Below are 23,101 nucleotides of genomic sequence, written 5' to 3' on the forward strand. Positions count from 1 at the left end.
CCGGGCTGGCTGTGTCCTTTTGCAGCCATCTGCCAGCAAAATAAACGGGACGGACTGGGCGCCCTCCCGGCCGGGTCTGGCCACCGTCCCCCCGGCGTCCATCTGGGAGCTGGCGGAGTCGGAGGCGAGGGCCCTGAAAAAGGGGGACAAAGAGGGAAGCTGGCGCCTGGCCCATCTGCCAGGCCGGAGGTGTATGCATTATTGATGGAAGGAGCGCGGGAGCTGCTCAGATATGCAGCCCTGCCTGGGTAAATGAGACATTCTTCAACAAATTGCTTCGTTTTTTGATTGCTGATTGTACGCGTGTCACCAAGCTGACTCAAGGTTCATCGATGCATGCTCAGTAAATTAGAAAGAACATAACTGTGGATCAGCCAAGAGAATGAATTCTGTGCCTACAATGACCCAGGGCCATTTAATTTTCTGCTTAATTTTGTTGCAGTCAGTTTGCATTTTGGGTTATTATGCAGTTGGAAATTAACAATAAATAACAAATTTGGTCCTCCTGGGCCGGTAATGATATTTTTATAAATCTTTGTAATGCTGTTTTTAAAAGGATCAGGGTCTGCGCCCGTCTGATACTCCAGCGAGGGCTGGAGGAAGAAAGCTCATCATTGTCATGAAGTGGTCCAGGCTTCCTTGTCTCCCATCTTACGCATCGTTTGTTCTCCGCTAAAACCCTTCTTTTCTCTCTCTCTTCAGATAACCTGAGGACGATGGACGCGGATGAGGGTCAAGACATGTCCCAAGTTTCAGGTGAGACCTTGAGGGACCCCTCGCTCCACGGGGTCTCTGGACCTCAGGTGCTCGCTGCGTTCCGGGGCAGGAAGAGGGCTGATTGTGCAGAACGGAAGACCGAGATGGGATTGGGGTCAACGTTCAACGTCAGCTCTTAGACAGGATCCCAGTGTGGGAACCTGGGTGATGACATGAGGACTCCCGTTCAGTCTGAGCGCCACTGGGCAAGGTTCCAGTGAGGCTGGGTCCTCCTGGGGAGGGAAGATGACTCAGTGGTCGGCCCTAGACCCCCAAACACACGCCAGTGGAGGTGTCCGAAAAAGAGTGAGCGGTGGGAGGGAGGAGAAGGCAGCCTGAGACACGCATCTCTGTATGTTTACTTCGGGCCATGTTGGATGTAGCTCTTCCCATCATGGGAGACCCAGGACCGGGGGCGGCGGTCGTGGGGTGAGCCCCAGGCTGGCCCACAGACGGTCACATTCGGCGACGCCGAGGAGGATGGGCCACCAGCCAGTCCAGCCGGGCCTGCCCGGCCCCTGGATTCTCAAGTGTAGGGACCCCAGGGCTGTCAGCAGCCTCGGGGTTTCCAGCATCTCATATGTTAGGGCCTCGGGCTCATGGTCAGTCCCAGGTGGGCCTCTGGGCAAGAATGACCTGTGTTGTCCTCCGGGCGGGGCCAGCCCGTGCCCACGGGTCCCCAGGTTGCTCCTGAGGTCTGCCTCGCGGGCTGAGTCGGTCCTCACGATGGAGACCAGGGCCGCACGTGTGGCGGCTGCCCTGCCTGCCGGCTGCTGATGGGAGGTGTGCAGGAGAGCGGAGGCCAGTCCCCCCAACCTGGAGACCACAGCCGTCCTCCTCCTCCTCTGCCTCCTGGCCACCCACTCCCATCATTCCGGGCTTTGAAAAGACCAAGCAGAAGCCTGGCTGTTCACGGTGGCATCGAGGCGCTTGGTGGACAGTTGGCAACAGTGAAGACTGGTCCTCAGGTTTCGCATTATCTGTATCATCTCAAGTCGTGTTGGAGGAACTTGCTCGAGACACACCCTCCCCTCCCACCTGCCCGGTAGTATTTCAACAGACGTTCCCGGCAGCGTTGGGACCGACACTGGAAAATGTCGGTACCTCCACGCCCTTGTTCATACATCTCTTAACAGGGAGGGCGGCGTGAATGTAGTTGTGTGGAAAGACACCCAAAATGTACGTGAGAGTGAAAAAAAAAAAACAGGGTGTTTCAGGATGATGTGCAAAGTATGATCTCATTCTATCTTTTTTTCTTTTTTTAAGGACTAATTTTGATTTTTCGAGGGGGAGGTTTATTTATATATACATTTTTAAGTTTATTTTTTCAGTGGGGGTGCTGGGGATGGAACCCAGGACTTCGTGCATGCTAAGCACGTGCTGTACCGCTGAGCTCCACCCTCCCCCTCGTGTGATCCTATTTAAAATGGAAACGAATCGTGCACACACACAGAGACGCTTTGCACACGCCTGCACATACATGTCAGAAACACGGGCTGCTAACAGTTGCTTAGGAAAATTCTGGGGTGCTATTTATTTAATCTGTACCTCCTCTCGGAAGACGGGATGGAAGGAAAGCATGGCTTACGGCAGGAGGGAGGGACACTGGCTTTTTGTCTTCTGCTTTTCAGCATGATTTGAATTTATTTCCCTTAAGCGCATCCTTTTTAGAAGTACAAGAACTTCAAACTGTCGAACACGAAAACAAAAACAAAAGATCTTTGGCTCTTTGAAGCCCCTCCTTTGGCTTGGCCGGGACCTTGTAGCCACTGGCAGGTGAAGTCTACACTGGGGGGAGACCTGGTCCTGCCCCGGGGAAGTGGGTTCCAACCCCTGGGATTGCAGACTACGGCGCACGGTGATTGGAGTGTCAGAAACACGGGGTGTGAACCATTGCAAAGGTGAAGAGAGACCCCATCATGGTTTCTGTTCTCCTGCGTGCACTTTGCTTCCTCCTGGGCAGCTTCTAAGCTGGCATCTTGCACGTTGCCCGTAAGAGGAGACCCTTAATCGGTTTGCGAAAAAAAAATAGATTTTTCTAGGTGGGACCCTATAAATTTTGCAGCCACCGCAGCTGAAGGATTTTTCCAGCGTCAGCAGTGTCGTGGCGGTCCACCTGCTCCATGTGAAATAGTCACTCGAGAAACAGAGAAATACTTTGTATCTGACTTTTTTATTCAATCTACCGGGTTCTGTCTTCCCTGGGGTTTGCCCTGCGTGTGGACTGAGCCCTCATCTTGCAGATAATAGACACTCGATAAACATTTACCGCTCTGTCCCCTCCAGTGTTGGGACAATGCTATGAAATAGGCTAGGAGGGGAGACGAGACACGCTTTCCTTTAGGGCACATCTTGTTCTTTCTTTTGGTAAGTTTTTCTTTCTTTCTCAGAACTTTATCCAAATAATTTATTCCACGAGTGCGTGATATTTTTGGCGGGGTTTCTCAGGGAAGAGCCGACCTGTGGGAAAATGGGATCTGAGATGTGAGTCAGTGCCCCATGCCTGCCTCTGCCTTGGACCCGAGAGCGTTTGCCTGGCCTCCTGGACCACGGTGGTGGCACCTGGAAAAGGAGGGGCTGGAGCCAGTTCATCTTAGAGGGTCCTCGGGCCCCCGTGGCCCTAAAGCTGGGACGTTTTCTGAATGGCAGTTTGCTGTGTTTGTTGGAAGCAGGAGACAAGAGATGCTGTGTGTAGCCCTGTGCCATCCAACAAGGGACGTGGTGGAGTGAGTCACGTTGACTGCAAGCGTCCTGTTGACCAAACGCTGCCCTCGGCGTCTGACTCCTTCCGGCTTTTCAAGACCCCAGTGAAGGAGATGCTGGTCCCAGCTTCAGTTTGCAGGGCGCTGGGCCTCGGAGAGTTTCAGTAACTGAGCAGAAGCCCCCGGGGGGGGGGGCAGACAGGGTGCTCTGGGCAGGCTCCCCGCCTCTTCTCTGGAGCTGAGAGTCTATTTTCCAAACATTTTTATCCACCCCCCCAGGAATTGCGTTAACCTGGGTGATTGTAGACTAAAACCTCACACGCTAGGGACACAGGAGCGACAGGTGCGTTATAGTCTCCGTGAGAAATTAGCTGTTGGCTGTTGATGAGATAACTAGACAACTTTCTCCTCTGATTTCTCCAAAACACGTCTCATCGGTAACGCTGTCTGTGACACGTGGGCAGCAGGGGAAGTAAATATAAACCGGCAAGAAGTTCCTTTCATTTTTCTAAGAAGTCAAAAGATACCGTGCTTCGTAAGTGAGTGGCTCTACCTGCTCGGCGCCTTGCCGTCTGCAGTTCTGTGCGTCTCGCGGCGGTGCACGTGTCCCTGGGGAAAATGTGTCTGATTTTGCAGGACGTTACAGTTTACAGAATCATCCCATGAGCTGCCTGGGTATATCAGCATTCACACATCATGGTTTTTTATTCGCACAACCGCCCTGTGAGCGAAGAGCCAAAATCACGTTCTTCAGCCTTATTTTATTCTTGAGGACAGAGTCTTAAAGAGGCAAGTGATTCCATGTTCCCACCAGAGCCAGCTTGGAGCTATACCCCAGGTCAGCTAATTTCTAGTCACAGTGTTTATTTGTTTTTGTTTTTGTTTTAATAGACTTTTTTTTTTTTTGCTGTTGGCTTCTTTTTTTTTTAATTTTTAAAATTTTTTTTTCTAGTCACACTGTTGGGTTTTTTAAATAGATTTTTTTTTTTTTTGCCACTTGGTTCTTTTTTAAACATTTTTTTCTAGTCACAGTGTTTTTTTTTTTTTAATAGACTTTTTTCTTTTTTTTCTGCCATTGGCTTTTTTTTTTTTTTTTTTTTTTTTTTGAGAAGGGGAGGTGATTAAGTTTTTTTAATTTATTTTTATTTTAATGGAGGGACTGGGGATTGAACCCAGGCCCTCGCGCATGCCAAGCCCACGCCCTGCCCCTGAGCTACGCCCTCCGCTCTAGTCACACTGTTTCACTATCTGGAATGGGTCAACTTGATTTAATAACTTGACTTTTTTTATCTTTTCTCATCTCCCTGTGGTTTTGCATTGTAAGCATTTAAGTGGGTAAATTTGTTTAAAAGCAAGAAATACATCTGCTTCTCGTGAAGGTTTTGACTAAGTGGCCGACATTCACCGTGGAAATCTCTAGCCATTAAAGGGTCCCAGGGTCACTGGGTACAAAAGCCATTCGTGTCTCAGCAAACGATGCTCAGACTCTGGGGCTTTTAGGCAAATCAGAGGACCTGCTAGAAGGCATCACGGAGTGGCGGCGAGGTGGGTGCCAGCGGGGCGCGTGGTGGGCACCTGGCTTTTTGTGACACATGAGAAGCAGGGGAGGTAAATATAAACTGGGAAGAAGTTTCCTTCATTTTCCTAAGAGGTAAAAAGATACCGCACTTCCTAAATTAGTGGCTTTAACTGCCTTCTCCAGTTCTGACTTTCTGCTGGGTGCGCGGCACACCTGTGCCAAGACGGACAGTCCTGTTCCTCCTCGTCCCCGGGCGCTGCTCCCGCACAGGGAGCCCCGATCGATGAGCCCGACCTGGGGCCTCTTAGAATCATTGTCCCTTCTCCTACCCCATGGGCAGGAGAGCCCTGAGGTCCCACAGGAGCGGCTGGGCTGAGCTGGCACCTCGTTCCGCGCGGGAGCCCCTCCAGGCTGAAAAGCACGTCCAGCACCCTCGACACGCTGTCGCTGGTCTTGTTCGTAAACAGCGGGTCAGCTCAATTTGCAGGAAGGTTCTTGGGCTGGATTTGCACACGCACGGAGCCGAGAGACGGCACTCCCTTCCTGGATGAGTGCCGGTTCTCTCTGCTCAACCCTTGGCTCCTGCAGGCTTTCGTATCCGAGCTGACCCCAGAGTTCTCCAGAGTCATCACCCATCGAAAGACCGCGATAAAGAAACACAGTCACGCCACTGAGTGCCTGCACCTGTGGCTCCCACCCACCTGTAATAATGACACTGGTTCGTCGTAAAGGCACATGTGCGCACCCCACACTCTGCACATTGAGTCATCGGATCCGTTTGTTAGGCTGGCGTGGGTCTCCAAGGCCAGTGTTGGGGAGGGGTCTTCATGGAAGTGAGTGGCCTGGGTCTTGGCTGTTCCAGCCTCTCCAGCTTGAGATGCCCCCACCGTGCACAGAAAACTAGTTTCATATACTGAACTTTAGTGTGAGATTATTCCTATCCCGAAAAGAAAGAAGGAAAGAAGGAAGAAAAAGAAAGAAGGAAGGAAGGAAAAGAAGGAAGGAAGGAAGGAAAAGAAAGAAGGAAGGAAGGAAGGAAGAAAGAATGAAAAAAAAAGAAGGAAGGAAGGGAAGGAAGAGAGAAAGAAAAAAAAGTTTCATATATTGAACTTCTGTGTAAGATTATTCTTACCCAAGAAAAGCAAAAAGAAATCTTCAAAGTAGGAAAACCCTTCCTCTAGGAAATTATTGGAAAAAAAGAGTTGGCAGGTGGCTCACGTGCGTCCCTCATTCTCGTATTCAGAGCTCTCTTTTCCCCATTTTTGAAATGGGTGAAAAGTAAGGACAAGACTTCAGCCATTGCTACGTAAGAAAAAAAATTTCTTTTTATTGAGGTGTAGTTGATTTACAATGTTACGTTCAGGCGTCCAGCAAAGTGATCCCGTTAGACGCAGACACAAATGTATATTTTCTTTCCAGAAAATTAGCTATTTCTGCTTTTAAAGTCGTCTGTTCAGGGCAATGATGGTATTATCATGCAGCGCGCATTTACGGGGCGTGAGCGTAACACGGGAACTTTCGATCAATTCCTCTCTGGCCTCTGGTTTTCCCTCGGAAGGAGCTCAGAGCCCGGCCCCGTCTTTAACAATTCATCTTGCATCGGCCATCCAAATGCGCCCAATGATGCTGTCCCTGAAAAGATGCCAGTTGAGGTAACGACCGTGGAGCTGGAATGTGCAAGTGTGACGTGCATTTGCTAGGCAACGCGATGCCATCCCGCAAAGCATCGCCTTGGTGCCTGGCGGGTCCTGTTTTAAATGATTCCCGGCAGGGGCGTCTCCTGGGCTGGGGACCCTCGCCTGGGTCCCGCCTGTCCTCTGATGGGCTGATCCTGGTCTCGCGGGCGGCTTAGTCAAACACACGGGAACGGCTCCCTCTGCCTCGCCGTGTCTGCTGGGCATCATTTGTGTGCCGTCCTGCAGGAACGGGTGTCCATGTGGAAAGCGCCTTTTGTGCGTGAAGCCACGTGGCCAGCCCAGCCATCAGACACGTGGTCCCCGCCTGTCACTTCGTACGGACCTTCCTCTGGAAACGTCATGTCAACCCGCCTTCCCCAGCGGCCCCAATGGGCTGTTTCGTACCCACCTGGGCTCCACTCCAGCTCCTCCCTTGCCCGTGGTTTATGTCTCCCAACTCGATTTTAGGTTCCATCTAGGTTAGAAGATGCCGGAGGCTCAGTTTCGAAGGAAGCAGGTTATTTTGTACCAAGTCTCCAGTTCCCGGGAGTGGGAGTGAGGTTCCCATTTGGGGAGCTTCTGCAGACACGTTTTCTAATTCAGGCATTTTGCATTTGGCAAAATCCTGCCGGCGAAGGATAAGCCACTTCCCTGTGGGTTCTGTTTTGTTTTCGTGTTTCGTGGACTTTCTGTGCAGGTGGAGGGGAGATCGTGTTCTGGGAGGCGTGGGGTTCCCTGGACTTGATCCTGTCCCCCCAAGTTCATGGAATTAGGCAGCTGGCAAAATGCTCCCCAGCTCTTGGGGGAAAAAAAGGGGTGTGGACCCAGAACGTGGAGCCCTGAGCAGGACGCCTGGAAAGCAAGCTAATGTGAGGATGTAGGGGCAGGTCTGCAGGAGGGGGAAAGTCGGCCAAACTTCCAAAGATGCTTTGCACCCAGGCGTAAACCTTCCAGGATTCACACGACGGTGATTACTCAGCCAGCAAAGGCCGGCTGAGGGGATGTCCACTGCAGTGCTATCTCCCCCCCCAAAAAAAAGATGTAAAAACAATCGAAGGTCAAAAGCAGAGAAAAGATTTATATAAAGGATTCCACCGACATGGGCAATACAGTTGTGGTCACGGGCACAGGAGGGTGTTGATGAGAATGTCTGAAAAACAACATTCATTGTACGAATTCAATACATCCCTGAGCATCTTCGTTGATGTGGAATTACACGTGTGTGTGTGCACACGTACACACGCACCAGAATTGCAAGCGTGGTCATCATGCCGGGGTCACAGCGGATTTAGCCGGTTTTCGCGTCTGTGTTCTCTTGTCTGGGGGCTCGGCAATGATACTGTTTTATGAAAAGGAGAATGGATGCTGATCCCCAGGGGGAGGCATTCACTCCATCCAGCAGTTCATGCCGTCCCCTCGAACCCGGGGTCTCCCTGCCGGTCCGTGCGCAGTGACCACCACCCTCCGGGGTGACCGCTTCCCCCAGAACTCAAGCTCTTCCTTGTGTCCACAGGGAAGGAGAGCCCTGCTGTCAGTGACACTGCAGACGACGGTGAGGAACCCATGCCGGTCCCCGAGGACCTGTCCACCACGTCCGGAGGGCAGCATAACTCCAAGAGTGAGAGAGGCATGGGTAAGTGGCCCATCCGCGTCCCCTGAGCTGCGGACCCTTTACATCCTCCCAGAGAGAGTGGTCAGGTGGCATGAGCCACCTGACCTGGCGCTTCCCCTCAAACCCCGAAATACAGATCAGCAGGACGGGAGACACGGCTCAGTGTGTCCCCGAGCAAAGAGACCGAGTCGGAGAGCCCCACCCCCCTCGCTGGGGTCGTCTGTCCCCTGTTCTCTGCAGGAAGACATGGGCGGTAGACTGTGGAAAGTGCACATTGCAAGTGTCCTGGCAAGAGAGCTTTCATTTTGGGAGATTTGGTTTTAGAAGCAGCCGGATCTGGCCACCTGATGTTAACCTCTCTCAGCCTTGTTTCTTCAATGTCCAGTTGAACCAAAACCAGAAAATCTGATAAGCAGACATTTCTTAATGTGAAAAACAGGCCCAGATAATCTCGGCGAGCAGACATTTATGTCTCTTTTCTGTATTTGCCATCTCGCCCACTGCTCCCCGCCGTTAACTCACCTGTGCTCCGTGTTTAGAAATCTTAGAAGAAAACAGAGGCCCAGAGAGGTTGAGCGAATGCACCAAGGTCAAACAGCAGAGCCAGAATCAGACTCAGCTTCTGACTCAAAGACCAGTTTTCACTCCATTATACCGCATTCTCCTCAGCTCATGAGTCAACAGTTCCTTGAAATATCTGTTGTTGTTGTTTTTTTTTAAGAGAGAAAAAAAAAAACTGTCGGGGAGGGCGTAGCTCAGCGGTAGAGCGCGTGCTTAGCATGCACGAGGTCCTGGGTTCCATCCCCCGGCACTGCCTCCAAAAATAAATAAATAAACCTAATTCCTTCCCTCCAAAAAAATAAATAAATAAAATAGAGCAGGGGTCAGCAAGTGGTTAAAAAAAAAAAAAAAAGATTGAAAAAACTGCGATATTGGGAGCCATTTATTTGCAGAAAAGAGTGTCCTGAAGGGTTCACAGGTGGAACCGAGGCAGAACAGACCATGTGTGGATCGGCCGCGTGAGACCCACAGCCAAGCGGGGTGGCACATGGGACGTCCTCAGGGTTATGATCACCACCAGAGTGCTTTTCCGATGCGACAGGCTGATGCAATAACCAAGAAACAGATTTTGTAGGTTTTCATGTGTCTTAGAAACCACGTAGGTTTTATGCACAACGGTTCTTTTTTTTTTTTTTTTTTTTTTGAAGTTAGCTCTACAATTAACTGTACAAACGGGCGAGGCTGATGGCTAAAGCCACTGGGTGTAGCTGAATTAAGTAAATAGGTGCCTTTGCAAATCGATTTTCCCTGTTCCAAGTGGCTGCTGCAGGTGGGAGGGTCGGTGGGAGAAAGAATTGGGAGGAGGGCGTGGCCTTCTGCTCTGTTCCGCGCACATCATTTCAGGGACACGGAAGGCCAAGTTTTGTTGTAACTGATGCACTTACTTCTAAGACTGTCTTCTGTCAATTCCGAGAGAGGCTGGTTTTTATGACGGCTGCAAAGTTTCCCGTCAAAACCCATTTACATAAACTCAAAAGTCAAATGTAAAGAGAGGGATGGTGGTGCGTGTTCGTGAAACATTTGCAAAGGCGGCCGGTGTTCAGTGCCTGAGACGACTGGTGAGGTGGGTCCCTCCCTGTGTCCCTGCACATCGGGCAGCAGACACGCACCCCTAACCCCGGACAGACAGAGGGGCCGGGGGACCAGAAGCCGGGAGAGATCGTGTGCACACGTAGCCACGAACCCTTTAAAGAAACCAAAGCCGAGGCGTCAGAGGCAGGGCTCCAGGGGTCATTAGGGAGAAACTGGGGTGCCCCACCCCAAAAGCCCCGCAGGGCTTGGGCATCCTTTAGAGAACTGAAAGTCGGGCCGATTCCTGGAGAGTGAATGGCGCGCGCTCGCTCACCATCCTTGCGATCACCCACGGTGCATCGCCCCGTGCGGACTTCAGCTTGTGGGCGCTTTGCCCGGTAAGAGGCCGTCAGGCCCCTGGTGGGCGCTTCTGCGGGTCCCCAGGCCGCGCTCTCACGGTGACACTCCGGCCAGGTCCTTCCTAACGCGCACCCAGCGCCCGTGTGGCCGTGGGGCTGGGGCTGGCCTGTGATGGCCGGCGGTCCCTTTCCCAGTGCCCCCCACCCCGGCCCCGCGTGACCTGTCCCCACGCACGTCTCCGGTCAGCGCCAAGTTCATGCAGAAGGAACTTCAGGGTGGCAAAGCTCCAAACACCCGAGAAATCTCTTTTCTTGGCTTGTAAGGATCGGTTGCCAGAGCCACGTGGACGGGCAGGGAAAGCCCTTTGACAGATTCAGGGTGGGGGGGGGCAGGTGCCAAAGGAGAGATGGACCACTGCCTGGAGACAGAAAGCACAGAAGCCCAGAGGACGCCCCGCAGCAGAGAGCGGAGGTGTTTGCGGGGACAAGCCAGTGAGGGAGGGCATTGCAGAGAACTGGCGTGTGAGAAACCATCCTTTGCAGGAAGTCAGCTAACTCCTGCACGTGGTGATGGGTTGGTTGTTAAGGTGATGCGTGAGCCGGAGCACTGAACAAACTGATGCATGAGGCTCCAGGACGCAGTTTTTAGAGCTCGAGGGGTTAGTAGATTGAAGGAAAAGGAAGTGTGCTTGCAGCTGGGTTTCGTCAGCTCCACGGGGAGCAGGCAGAAGGCGAGAGGGGTGTCAGAGGACAGAGCACAGGAAGCAGAAACTCCTCCCTGTGGAGGAGCAAAGAGGAAGGACTGGGAAGGAGGCAGGGTGTGTGCAGGGGCGGGGAGGGCGGAGGGAAGATGGAGCTGACAGTCCCCTCCCACTGAGCCTCCCCCCGTCCTCATTTTAAACCAGCAGCGGGATCCAAACACATCTCACAGAGTGGCTTAAATGGAAAAAAAAATGCAAACCTGCTTTGCTGGAGATGGAATACCAGACAGCCAGGAAAAAGGACAACAAAGGGCAGAAAAAGATCTTTCAAAGATTTGTGAGCATCGTAGCCTCACAGGAGAGACGGGAAAGAGGGTGGGTGACCAGCAGCCCTAAGGAGAGGAATTCAGCTGCTAAGAAAATCTGAGCCACAGAAGAAGCAAACCGAAAACAGAGACAGGGAGCTAAACTAGGGTAAGACCAGGAGAGAGATGACGGGGCCGGCCGGCCCCAGACCCAGGTTCAGGTCACGGATGCCCGCTATTCTAGGAGAAATTTCCACCGGAATGTCCCCGGAACGGCGAGAGGCCAAACGCTGGTAAAAGGTGGGGAAGCATTTGGTGACGGTAGAACGAGCAAAGAGATGTTTTCGAAAGGCGAGGAGCCCTCGTTATCCATTTTACACCAATCTGATCTTAACCAGGAGAACAGACCAGAGAGTCAGGAGCAAGATGTCAGGAAAACAGTGGGAATCAGCCCTTTAAGATTGTGGGGCGGGGGTGGGCGCGTCTTAGGGAGGGTGGGCCATTCCTAGAATGAGGAAGGTGATGGTTTTGCACCTCAAGGCTTCCCCCGGTGTTGAAGCAATTAAAAAAAAGATACGGGAGAAAAGAGGTGAGAGAAATAAGGCCAGGCCAAGGCCAAGGCTGCACCCTCGCAGGGCTCCAGTTTCTTCCAGTAAGAGAAGCAAGGATCTGAACTGCAGCATGAATACTTTGAGTTAGACATGGGGGAGAACTTCCCGGCAGGGAGGGCGTTAGTCATCGGGGCAGTCTGCTTCGTGAGACGATGGCTTGTTCCTCTGAAGTGGTCTCTTTAGGAATGAGAGAAATCTCACCTCTCTGAAGTGGTCGTGCGTGACTCTGGTGGCAGCTGGGGATGTCCGTGGTGGCCTCTCAAGGCAACCCCAGCTTTGCTCAGGCAGGCGTGCTCGAGGAGGGGAAAATGGGTTCAGATTTCTTCTGCCAGGCAGTGACCAGGGGCTCTTCAAATCATCTCGAGCACGAATCATGTCCGGGCTGGCGTCCGGTAGAGCAGATAAACGTTTTGAGCAAACAGTAAACCCTTAGTGATTTTCTTCCTCAGCCAATAGCCCTTATATTTCTTTCTTCTGCATTGCATACATTTTTGCCCGTTACTGCCTTCATCTCCCTTTTTCTTGTTTTTACCTTTTTTTTATTTTAATTTTTTTAATGGAGGGACTGGGGATGGAACCCAGGACCTCGTGCATGCCAAGCACGCGCTCCACCCCTGAGCTGCACCCTCCCCTCTCCCTTTGCTTGTATGGGTTTCCGGGTCTTAAAATTGAGCAAGGCCCCCCACACCCCGGCTCCCCGGTGTCATCAGGGAGCACACAGACCTGCAGAGGAGGCTGTGGGCTGGCTGGTTCCAAACCCAAGTCAGGACGTGGATAATGTGGCAGCTCCCCCCTCCCCTAGGACTGTAGACAGCAGGCCGGGCTGGGGGGCTGGGTGGGCAGCAGCAGAGGAGCCAGGGAGAGGCCAGACGTGGAGAAGGGAGATGAGAGGCCGGAAAGCCGGATGGCCACCCTGAGAGAGAAGACGGACAAGGTGTGGACTGGGGTGGATTTAAAGGGAGGACCCGGGGGCGGAGGCTGTTTAGTGCCGTGGGTCTGAGTGGGAAAGATGGTTCACACCGGCACCGAGGGGGCAGCTGATTAGCAGGAGGCCAAAGACTGAGGCTGATCTGGGGTCGAACGAGGCTCCCCACGTGGCTTGGCTACACAGATGGATACTTGAGATGAGCTGGTGCAGAGGGACGCGTGAGGGTCGGCTTGAGTTTGAATGCAGGGGGTATATCGTCCATTTGTCCATGCCTGTCACCTTCTGGAGCATCCTTGGTGCCTCTGCTCACGGACGTGCCCTGTCCCAGAGTGGGGAGGGGACCCCCGTCGTTTCTCCGGGCTTTGCTGTGGGACCTGATTCTGCAGGTCGCATCCCCCAGCGTGGTGTCCAGGGCCCGGCTCCGCAATCCTGAGCATTCTTGAAGCTGAATTAGCACATCTCAGCTCCTTCCCTTCGAAGGGTGCCGTTCACCCTGGCAGACATGCTAAGAAAAAAAAAAAAAAGAAAGGAAAAAAATCTGGATTTTTCTAACTTCCCCCCACCGACCCCTAGAATTCAGGAAAATGATTAAATGTGTAAAAAAAAAAAAATACATTTTCTCTTTTGGTCCATTCACTTGAAGTAAAAAAAAACCCTTCATTCGGTCATGACTTTGAGGACTGAAGTGTGAATTTTGCATTCTTATTGATTTACTTTTAACATTATTTTATTGAGTCATAGTCAGTTGGCAATGCTGTGCCAATTGCCAGCGCATTTTCAATCGGTGATTCTGGTGCCAGATTTCACTTGCCTCTTAAAGCTCCAGGCCGGATACGGAGACAGTTCCGAGGGCCGTAAGGCTCCTCCGCGGCCCGGGGAGCGGGGGACGCTGGAGAGGTTTTCACGATGGAAAACAGCGGGCTTTGGTCTCACGGGAGACGGGGCGGCTGGCTTTTGAGCACGGATGCTGGGCTGGCTTATCTCATCAGCAGTTAGAGGAAGCTGTCCTTATCTGTGCGGCGCATCTCCTCTGAACCGACAAACCCCGTGTGAGCTCGGGAGGAGCATTATCTTGCAACATCTGAGCGCTGGCTGCAGCTGAGTTAGACACGGGGGAGAGGGCGTCTCCCGGACCTTCATCCAGCGCTTGGGCATCCTGGCGCCCAGCGTTCCATTTCCCTTTGAGGGATCCCTGCAAGAGTGTCGCTTAGACACCGGTGAGCCTCCCTGTGTCAGTCCCTGGGTCCTCCTAGTTGAAGACTCCTGCGGTGGATTTGATGAGTAGGTCTGAAAACCTGCGTGCTGTTCATCCTGCGCTGCCCTCATCCCGGGACGTCACCACGGCAGGGCCAAACCAACACGATCCCCGTTGCAAATATCTGCCGTTGCTTAAAAAAAAAAAAAGAGATACAGAGTAGCTTTCTTGTTTCCCATTCGAAAGTAAATGTTACAGGTTTTTGCGACCCCTGTTTTGTAGGTTAGTGCAGAACGTTTGGAAAGCATCGTCTTTGCAGAACATGGTGACTTGTGGGTACACTCAAAATAAGTGACTGTGGGCTGGGTCAGGTGCCGTCCTGTCCTAGGATTCGGTGTAGACAGGTAGCACCGGGCAGCCAAGGCTTAGAAACATTCCTTGCAGAAAAATGAAACTGACGTGTGCGTGTGTGTGTGTGCGTGTGTGTGTAGTAGTTGACAAGGGATGGCAGTTGGTCCCTTACAGGGGTACCTCTGTGCCTGGGACCCAGCGGTGGGGACGGTCAGTCCCTGGTTCTGCTGTCCCCCGCCTCGCCGGCCCCGCCGGGCTCCTTCCCTGCTCGGTGACGGAGGCACCTTGTCTGTCACCTTGAAATAGGAAAAGCGCCAAGCGGGCGGGTCACAAGGTAGACGGTCGTTCACGGAGGCCTCCAAGGAGGTGAGCGTCACCTCCAGCTGGCGACTGGCTCCCAGAGAGGCTGCAGCATTTGGAGAGATGGATGCCTGCCCGTAACACCTCCTGGCGGGTGACTTGTGGTGACCCCACAAAACGCCTACATTTCCTAAGAAAGCAAACACGGGCAGCAGCCACGGGCAGTGTGGCAAGGCCCCTGCAGGGTCTCAGCCGACATCAGGTGCTTCCCAGCGGCTGGAGGGACTGGGACACAGGGCAGGACCTGGCTGGAGGACCAGGAGGGGTGCGCAGGGCCGGGGGACCTACGCCCGGCTCTGTTCTGTCGTCCCAGGGCCAGCATGTCCCAGCCTGCCTGTACCTGGAGGGCAGGGACCACCCTGATGAAGGCCAGGCTGCTCTGAGCCCCGCTCCCCTCTCTCCCCGAGCTGAGTTCACTGTGCAGATACAGTTTGTGTCGGCTTAGCGTTTGGTCCACACTGTGGCTTCTCCGGCCCTTAAGAAACGAGGACATCCTACTGATTGGGCCCTTTGCTGTGCCTTGCGGCCCCGGGCAGGTGAAGCCTGGGGACAGATGTCCAGGCCGCTGTCCTGCACAGCAGGGCGGGAATGCACCTCCTTGCTCTCGGGGACTCAGAGGTTCCTCTGAAGCATGTGGACAGGAAAGGCTCAGACCTCGCTGGGCTGGGGAGTCGGGGGAGGATGGGGGAGGGTCGGGGGCCGGGGGACTTAGGGGGCTGAAGTTTGAGCCAGGGCGGAGGAGGTGAGTCACATTCTGACCTCAGGAAGCCAGAGGTGGGTGGGCGGAAGGGCAGGGGGGTGGGTGGAGGCTGCAGCCGGCCCTGGCGGGGCCCATAGGGGACCCCTCAAAATGTTTCCTCTGGGGAACAACCCTTCACACTTGCCGGCTGGAAAGATCGCGCTGGTGACCGCTGGCCAGGAGGCCGCGGCACAGAGGGCTCTCCCAGCAGTGGCCGTGGCGCGTGTCCACGCTGTCAGTGTGGGCGCGGGAGGGACACGGCTGAAACTACCCCGGTGGTGGCGGGGGCGGCCGCGATCGGCTTGAGCAGAACCAGAAATGTACAGGGGCTTGGGGTGACCTGGAAGTCGGGGGACGGTTTATAGGCAAGGAGCTGTCTGGAAGGCAGGATGTGCGTGCTGGGGGTGGGGAGCCCCTTCTATCTGTGCCAGGAGGTCAGCGGGAGGGACGGGCGCACCAGGGCCTTGGGGACGGTTGCATGTGATTGTCTGGAAGAAAAAGCAAGGAAGGAGGCAGAGGGGGAGTGGATTCCGGTGCAGTTTCTGGACAGAAATGCTGCGTGGAAGTCACGGGGACAGAGAGTTCAGGGAAGGCGAGAAGACAGGGTGGGTGGAGGGTGCTGGAAAAAGGTGCTGGCAGGAGATGGGTGGTGATGGATGTCCCAGATGCAGCCAGGTCTAAACGTAGGGGAGCCTAGCCTGGGGGGGGGGGGGTGGAGCACAGATAGGCAGAAGGTGACCTTAGGGACGAGGACATGAAGGGACGAGAGGTGGGAGCAGGCTGAGGGGCGTGGCTGGGGCAGGGGGATGTTTTCGGGATGACCTGTGTGAGAGGGCACCATTGAAAGATGCTGGAGGTTCCAACAGGAGCAGGGGCTGGGGACCTCACCTTGTCCCAGCCTGGCCTGTGTCCCCAGCTGTCCCCCTGAGCCTCTCCCTCCTGCCTTCAGTCTCATTCCGGAGTCGCAGGGAGCAGGGGCCCCCCGACCCAAACTGGTGGGGCCCCCGTGTCCCTCCTGCCCAGCTGTGTGTCTGCCCAGGGTGGCCCTCGCAGAGACAGCGCCCCTCCGGGGTTTGCTCAGAGCGTCCCGGCCACCTGGGCAGCCCAGTGTCCGGAACTTAAACTGCATTTAAGGTCCCTCCAGGGGACGATTCCAGGCCCCTGTTTCTCAACGGGCCCAGTTGGTATCTGGGCAGAGGGACCTTCATTGGTTGAGACTGTCCCTCCCACTGGGGGGGGGGGCTGTCACCACCCATGTCACCCCCCCACCCAGGTCATCCTGACGCCCTGAGGCCCCCACACACTTCCCAGTAGAGAACCCAGATTACAGCCCTCCCCTCCCCCCACCGAACCCAAACACCCCATCGTCACGTGGTTCCGCGTGTCCCCCGCACGGGAGCGTCACACTCTGTGGCTCACGGTCGAAGATTTTTTAATACAGTCAGTTGTATCCCAGAATCTGAAGAATGGATTTTTTTTTTTTTTAAAGGGAATCACCTTTAAAAAAAAATGGGCCCAGGAAAAAAAATCAAAACACTTGCCGCCTGGCCTTCCCAGCCCGGCTCCAAGGGAGCATGTTAACTGCGAAAAGTTGCCCATTTTGACAAACAGAAACCAGAAACCAGAAACGTTAAACCTAGTTGTTGTACTGAGGCCAAGAAAGACGGATTCTGAGCTACGCGAGCCGAGAAGACACACGGTGTTTTCTGTCCTAGGTTTTTGGTCCCCATTTTATTTTCGGCTGTGTTCCATCTGTGTTGAAAGAATGTTGAGGTCTGTGTGTTAAACAGCCAACCGACATTTCGGTAACCTTCCTTCTACATGGGGTTTCAGAAAGAAATGGAAAAAAAAAAAAAAAAAAAGAGAGAGAGAGAGAAAGATTCTACACTGTGGTTGCCAGTTGCCACCTGTCCTCCTGGCTGGTTAGAACATTTTCTGATTTGGGAAGTGTGACTATAACCCAGAAAAAAAAAAAAAAAAGAAAGAAAAGAAAAAGAAAAAAAAAAGCTTCCCCTCCTTTTATGCAAAAGCCAAGAGGTTTGAGCAGGCAGGGCTGAGCCCTAACCATCACCCTGTGAAGTTTCCACGGCCCTGGTTTGGTGCGATGAAAACAGTGGGCCGGGGCTGCCGCGCCCCCAGGAAGCGACCTTCCTGGATTCACAGCCACCCCCCGGGTTGGGGAAGGTGGAGGCCGGGCCGCTGTTCCCGCCAGATACGCCCAGCACCCTGCACGGTCTTCGCAGGAACTGCGGTTACTGCAGATCTGCGCAAAATTGTGACCCCTTGGCCTGCTAGGGTTTGGGGGGCCGGGCGGCGGGGAGGCCGGAGCTCACAGGAAACTCAGGAGGGAGCGTGTCAGGCCCCTGAGCCGGAGCAGGGGGACGTGCCCACTGTTAGACAACCTGCCAGGCTCCCGTCCACCTCTCGGTAGCCTGGAACCCTCTGAGGGTGAAAGGCTTGACAGCACGGAATATGGGCAAATGCCATCAGTTAGGAATTTTATATTTTTTATTTTATTTTATTTTATTTTATTTTATTTTATTTTGAGAGCTGGTTTATCTGCGTGTACAGTGGCTCAACGATGGTTTTCATGTCTCGACAGCTCCAAGGGGAAGCTGGCATTCCTTTGCGGGTGGCTGGGTGGGGGTGGGGGGGAGGGGGCAGGGGGAGAGACTGTCTGTCCAGCGAGAGTTGGTTCCGAGTGACTCTGGACCGACTAGACTGTCCGGATTCATAAGGAAGGCGCCGCCTTAAGGCACGTCACTTTTGTGGCTGGGGGAGTGTGACCAGGAAAGGCTCCTGTGTCTCATTCACGAGACGTGATGATTATTCCTATTGTGGTTCTTCGGGTTTGAAGAATTTTAAAGGCAAAGCAAGGCTGGTCTGCATTCCCTTAAGATGTTGCTAAATCACAATGATATTTTTTCCGGGAAAACCCTGGCCTCGCGCTGTCCTTTGAAACGTGGCCTTGAACTCAGTCTTCTCCAAAATATTTCTGTATCGAGATCCTTGGGTGAGACATGTGCGCGGATCTGGGGGGCGACCTCGTCCGTGTCCCTGAGTGTGCAGTGGTTTTGCCACGACACGTTTTCTGCAAAGACTCAGAGACACGTGAGGGGCTCACTGCCACTGAGGGACCCGCCTCAAAGTACCTGACCCTGACCTTGGGGCAGCTGGGTTCAGTGGAGAATCCAGTGCCCTGTTTCCAGGAGGGAGTCCAGCTCGCTGCAGGGAAGTTCGGGCGCCCCGTCTAGGGTGTGGCCCCTCCAGGCCCCCAGAGAGTAATTTCCCTGCAGGGGATGTGGCCGCAGGCTGCTCATTTCCACGGAAACCACGCGGGACTGATTCCCGGAAAGCCTGGAACAGCCGGTGTCGGCGGGGGCGACGGACGGACGGCCCCCAGCCTGGGGTCCCCACTGTGCCGAACAGCGCGTGGGGCCGAAGTGGCCTTTCTCATTTTCCAGGATGAAGGACTGTCACACTCGAGGTGGAGTCCCGCAGAAATGAGAAAGGGACTTTTACGAAGGCCCTGCAGGCCAGCGCTGTGATGGTCTGGGTTATGATTCTTGGAATCAGGCAGAAGTTGGCAGCTTTCGCAATTTCACTGCGCTCTCCAGTTAAACAGGGTAACCATACAAACGCGACCTCGCCGGTGGCCCCAGAGCGCTTTCCAATGGCTTCTGTCCCCTCTCATGGTAAATCAGGGCTGTTTACTATTACCCGGTGTGGCCCCACTTTAGTTAATCTGAGCATCATAGTCCAAGAAGTCTCGGGGACGCTTGTCATCAGCAGACGGTGCTGTGGTTTTAAGTGAAGTGGTTTTAATCCCAGAAGATAACTGGGTCGTTGGGCCGTTGTAAACCCTGCACTCACAATCGTACAGCAGTATTGTTATTACTAACGTGTGGGCTTTTGATGTTTCAGTGTAGCTGTAGGTGCGAAAAATTCTGTTCAGGGCCGTGTGTGCGTTCACTTGTCTGGTTTCCCCATTTCTACATCTATTTCTTGTTACGGATGGAGCACCTCCATTGAAAATAATAGTAACATGGGGAGGGTGGAGCCCGGTGGTGGAACAGGGGCTTGGCACGCACGGCGTCCCAGGTTCGATCCCCAGCACCTCCGTTTAAATAAATAAATATACTTAATTACTTCTCTCCCCACCAAAAAAACTGGAAAAAAAAAAAAGACAATAGAAAAATCTTCAAATACTTACATGCTGAGCAACACACCTGTTTAAGAAAAAAAGAAAGAAAAATGATACAGGGTGGAATTAATTTGTATATGTTTTATTTAACTCAGTATTCCCCAAATATGATCTATTTTTTAAAATATTTTTTATTATTTATAATCATTTTACAATGTTGTGTCAAACTCCAGTGTTCCCCAAATATGATTTAAACATGCACTCAATATAGACAATCGTTAATGAGTATTTTACACCCTTTTTTTTTTTTTTTGTACTGAGTCTTTGCAACTCAGTGTGTCTTTCGTGCTGACACACATCTCAGTTTGGAACGGCCGCGTTTCGAGTCCTCAGAGGCCACGCGTGTCTGGGGCACCCTGTTGGATGGGGTGGACCCGCGGTTGTGTAGACAAGTGTGCCATGATGTCCCAGACAAACTTTTCAGATGAATCCTTGCCGACACTTAGCCAGAAACTGGTTACTGGTCGGCTCCCTAACGTAGTTTTAAAATCGGCTTCGTCTTCAGAACACATTCTCAACGCACCCCAAACGGATGTGAAATCGGGCCTTCAAGTTCTGGCTTTGGCCATCTCTGATTTATGGAAAAATCTCGTTCCAGCCTGACTCTGTCCGTCGTTTGGATTTATTTGCTGTCGCTCTTTGAAACCAACCTCAGTTTTGTAGACACCTGATTGAGTACAAAGTCTCGAGAATAGAGCAAAATGTAACACCCGGGAAACAGAATCGTTTCCCGGGGCCTAGAAGCTGAATTGCGCCCAGAAACATGTTGTTTTTAGTTTTTGTTTTCATCCCTTCAGCTTATCCTGCTGCACCTGCCATGGCGGTTTAGGGGAGTGGGAGGTCCCTGTGAATTTTTTTGAAACCAGGCAATGGTTTTATGGACACAAAGCAGGTCCCACCAGAGGGGCACCGAGTGACCAGGTCTCCGAAAACGGGCACCCTCCCCTCTGCGCCATCGTTTGCAGCAACTGTGGGGATTGCAGCTTCTCGATCACATCCCAAAATATGCTTCCGTGACCTGAGGAAGCCATGAAGCCGAGGTGGTAAAGCAGAGGCTTTTTTTTTTCTCTTTTTCTTTTTCTTTTTGTTCATTTTAATGGGGGAGAGGGAAGTGGCCAGCCTCCTGCACCGCATCCTGAGAAACCCAGCCTGGTGTTCCGTCTCGGCACACGGGTCCTGATGCCCATGCATGGGCCCCCCCTCCCTGCACCCGACCGAGCTGAGCTGGGGGCCCAGGACCCCAGCCTTCCTGTGCAAGGCTGCCCTGTACCTGCTGACCGGGGGACAGCGTGCGCTCCTGTGGCCGCGGGCTTCCTGGGCGTGCCGCGGCCCACGGCCGCAGGCCAGGCGCTGGGCTCTGGTTGCGCCGCTCTCAGTGTCTTTGCATCTTTTTTTCCCCTCTCGTTTTCACCATCTTTCTTTCTTCTTTCATCTTTCCCTCTCTCTCTCCTTCCCCCTCCCTCCCCTTTCTCCCTCCCTCCCCCTTTCCTTCCATTCCTGCCTGTATTTCTTCCCTCCTTTCTTTTAACATTGACTTTGGAAACAATTTCACCAAGATTCTCTTACTTGGGGCCAAGGACCGATGATGGAGACCTTTTAGCTCAGGAACAAACTAAAAAGGCTTCAAGGAAAGAGTGCTCGGGCGCCCTGGGGCACCGCACACCTGCGCGATGGGGACCCCAAAGTGGGAGTGTGGACGGCGGTGCAGGGAAGACGGCGCCGCCTGGGTCTCCAGGTCACTGCTCTGGCCTTTTGCTGCTTGTAAAGATGGGGGGGGGTGTCCCCTGGTTGCTTGGCAACAAGAACTACCTGTCCGCACAAGACGGCTGTACCAGGGAGGCAACGTCGTGGTGACAGGGTGCACACCTGGCTCAGCTGAGTGTTGGTGGAGGGAGGCTGGGCGGCAGGCGAGGCTGGGCGGCAGGCGGGGCTGGGGGCCAGGACGGTGCCCCTCGGGCCCACGTGCCCGGAACGCGCCCTTGGGGGGATCCAGGCTTTCCCATCACCCACACTCACTTTGCAGTCCCCACCCCCCACCCCTGTCATGCCCCTCGGAGCCCCAAACACGGTACTTGAATATTTGAGGCAAGGCCTGTTTTTCCTTTTAGAAACAGTCCAGAGTCCGTTTGGACCCTCAGACCTTTGCACACGGTGTGGAATGAATCCGGGAAAGGCTATTGCTTTGTCCGAAAACGAGGTTTAATGGTAGAGTAGTAAGAATTGTTTTCTGGGTCGACGTCTCAGTTCACCCTAAAAAGCAACCTTGCGGATGATGGTGGGTCCAGCTCGCTGCAGGGTTTGGGGCAGCCGTGATGAGGGCAGGCGTCCCCGGCCTCCGCAGCCATCATCCGCAGATGCGCTGACCTTGTCCTCGAGCGCGTGCTGTGCGGGGTGGTGCTGGGAACGCCCCTTAACCCACTGGCTGGGTTGGAACGATGACCATCTTGCTTCCCCTGCTCCATCAGCGCTCCACGTGCAAAGGATGCCGCGGGGCCCGTGGGTGACTCCTCCATGTAACCCACACGAGGGCACCGGGCTCTCTGTGCCCGGACCTTGTGTGCAGCTGGACTGCTCGGCCCCTGCAGGCAGCTCCTCTGAGATGGGTTTCCCACCCTGGTACCACCGTGGGGAAAAGCCAGAGCCCTGATGACCTCAGATCACACCAGATCCAGTGGATTATGAAAATCCTCTTTCTTGGGTCTGCTCGTGAGACTGGCTGGAGGGGTAGAAAATCGTCTCTGGGGAGAGCTGAGAGTTCAAAGTCAACCTTTTCGCCATCAAATAGCAGTAATTAACACACAGGGAAGGAAGCAGTGCTTACACAGTTGAGGGGGGAAATAAAATGCCACCTCGAAATGTAAATCGAATATACAAGGGAAGGAAGAGGGAAACGAATGTTTCCAGTTGTGCTGTGGAATTACGCTTTGCTTTGCAGAGTCTGGCCTTCTCCCGGCCCTTAAGAGACAAATAATCTGGATTAAGAGCATCGCAGGGATCTCAGAGACCATTAGTGTGCCCTCCGGTGACGCACCATCTTATTCAAGTGTGTACAGGTGTAGATTCTGAATTCATTTTTCCCTCTTCAGTCTTGAACGTTGGAAAGGAATCGCAAAGTTAATTGGCACGTTAGTGAAAACGGTAGTAGCTTCAGAGCGCCACCCCTGAATCGGTTCCCAGCTTCCAGCCGCTGTCATGGGGAGTCAAATGCGTGAGAAGTGGGGTCCCCAAGGGGTGGGCCAGACGGCAGACACCTGCAGAGGACCTTGCACGCCGTCTGTGGCGGGTGTGCAGCCAAGGGACCGGCCCAGCTTCTGAGCGGGGTCAGCATTCCAGAGCGCAGGGGAGCAAGCCGGGCGTGGGGACCAAGCCAGCTTTGGAGGGTCGGTTAATGAGGAAAATGCTTTGTAAGTATCCCCTTTGTCCCAGGCACCCCGCAAGACACAGGGGCGACCGAGAAAGGTCGGATTCAGGGGCTCCAAGGGTCTACCTGCTGGTGGGAGGGAGGAAGGGT

General features: G+C 53.6%; 1 protein-coding gene across 11 annotated transcripts in view; it reads left to right on the forward strand.

Moving 5' to 3' along the window:
- The window catches only part of IKZF1 (IKAROS family zinc finger 1), an 89,204-nt gene that overhangs the window by 15,657 nt on the left and 50,446 nt on the right, over nt 1-23,101 (forward strand). For all 11 annotated transcript variants that reach the window (XM_074358683.1, XM_074358682.1, XM_074358681.1 and 8 more), the window contains exons 2-3: nt 703-756; nt 8,167-8,286. In XM_074358683.1, coding sequence (XP_074214784.1) covers nt 717-756; nt 8,167-8,286 — 160 coding nt within the window. In that variant the 5' untranslated portion in view covers nt 703-716. The remainder of the gene's footprint in view (nt 1-702; nt 757-8,166; nt 8,287-23,101) is intronic.

Source organism: Camelus bactrianus, chromosome 36 (assembly GCF_048773025.1).
Source record: "Camelus bactrianus isolate YW-2024 breed Bactrian camel chromosome 36, ASM4877302v1, whole genome shotgun sequence".
Classification (NCBI taxonomy): domain Eukaryota; kingdom Metazoa; phylum Chordata; class Mammalia; order Artiodactyla; family Camelidae; genus Camelus; species Camelus bactrianus.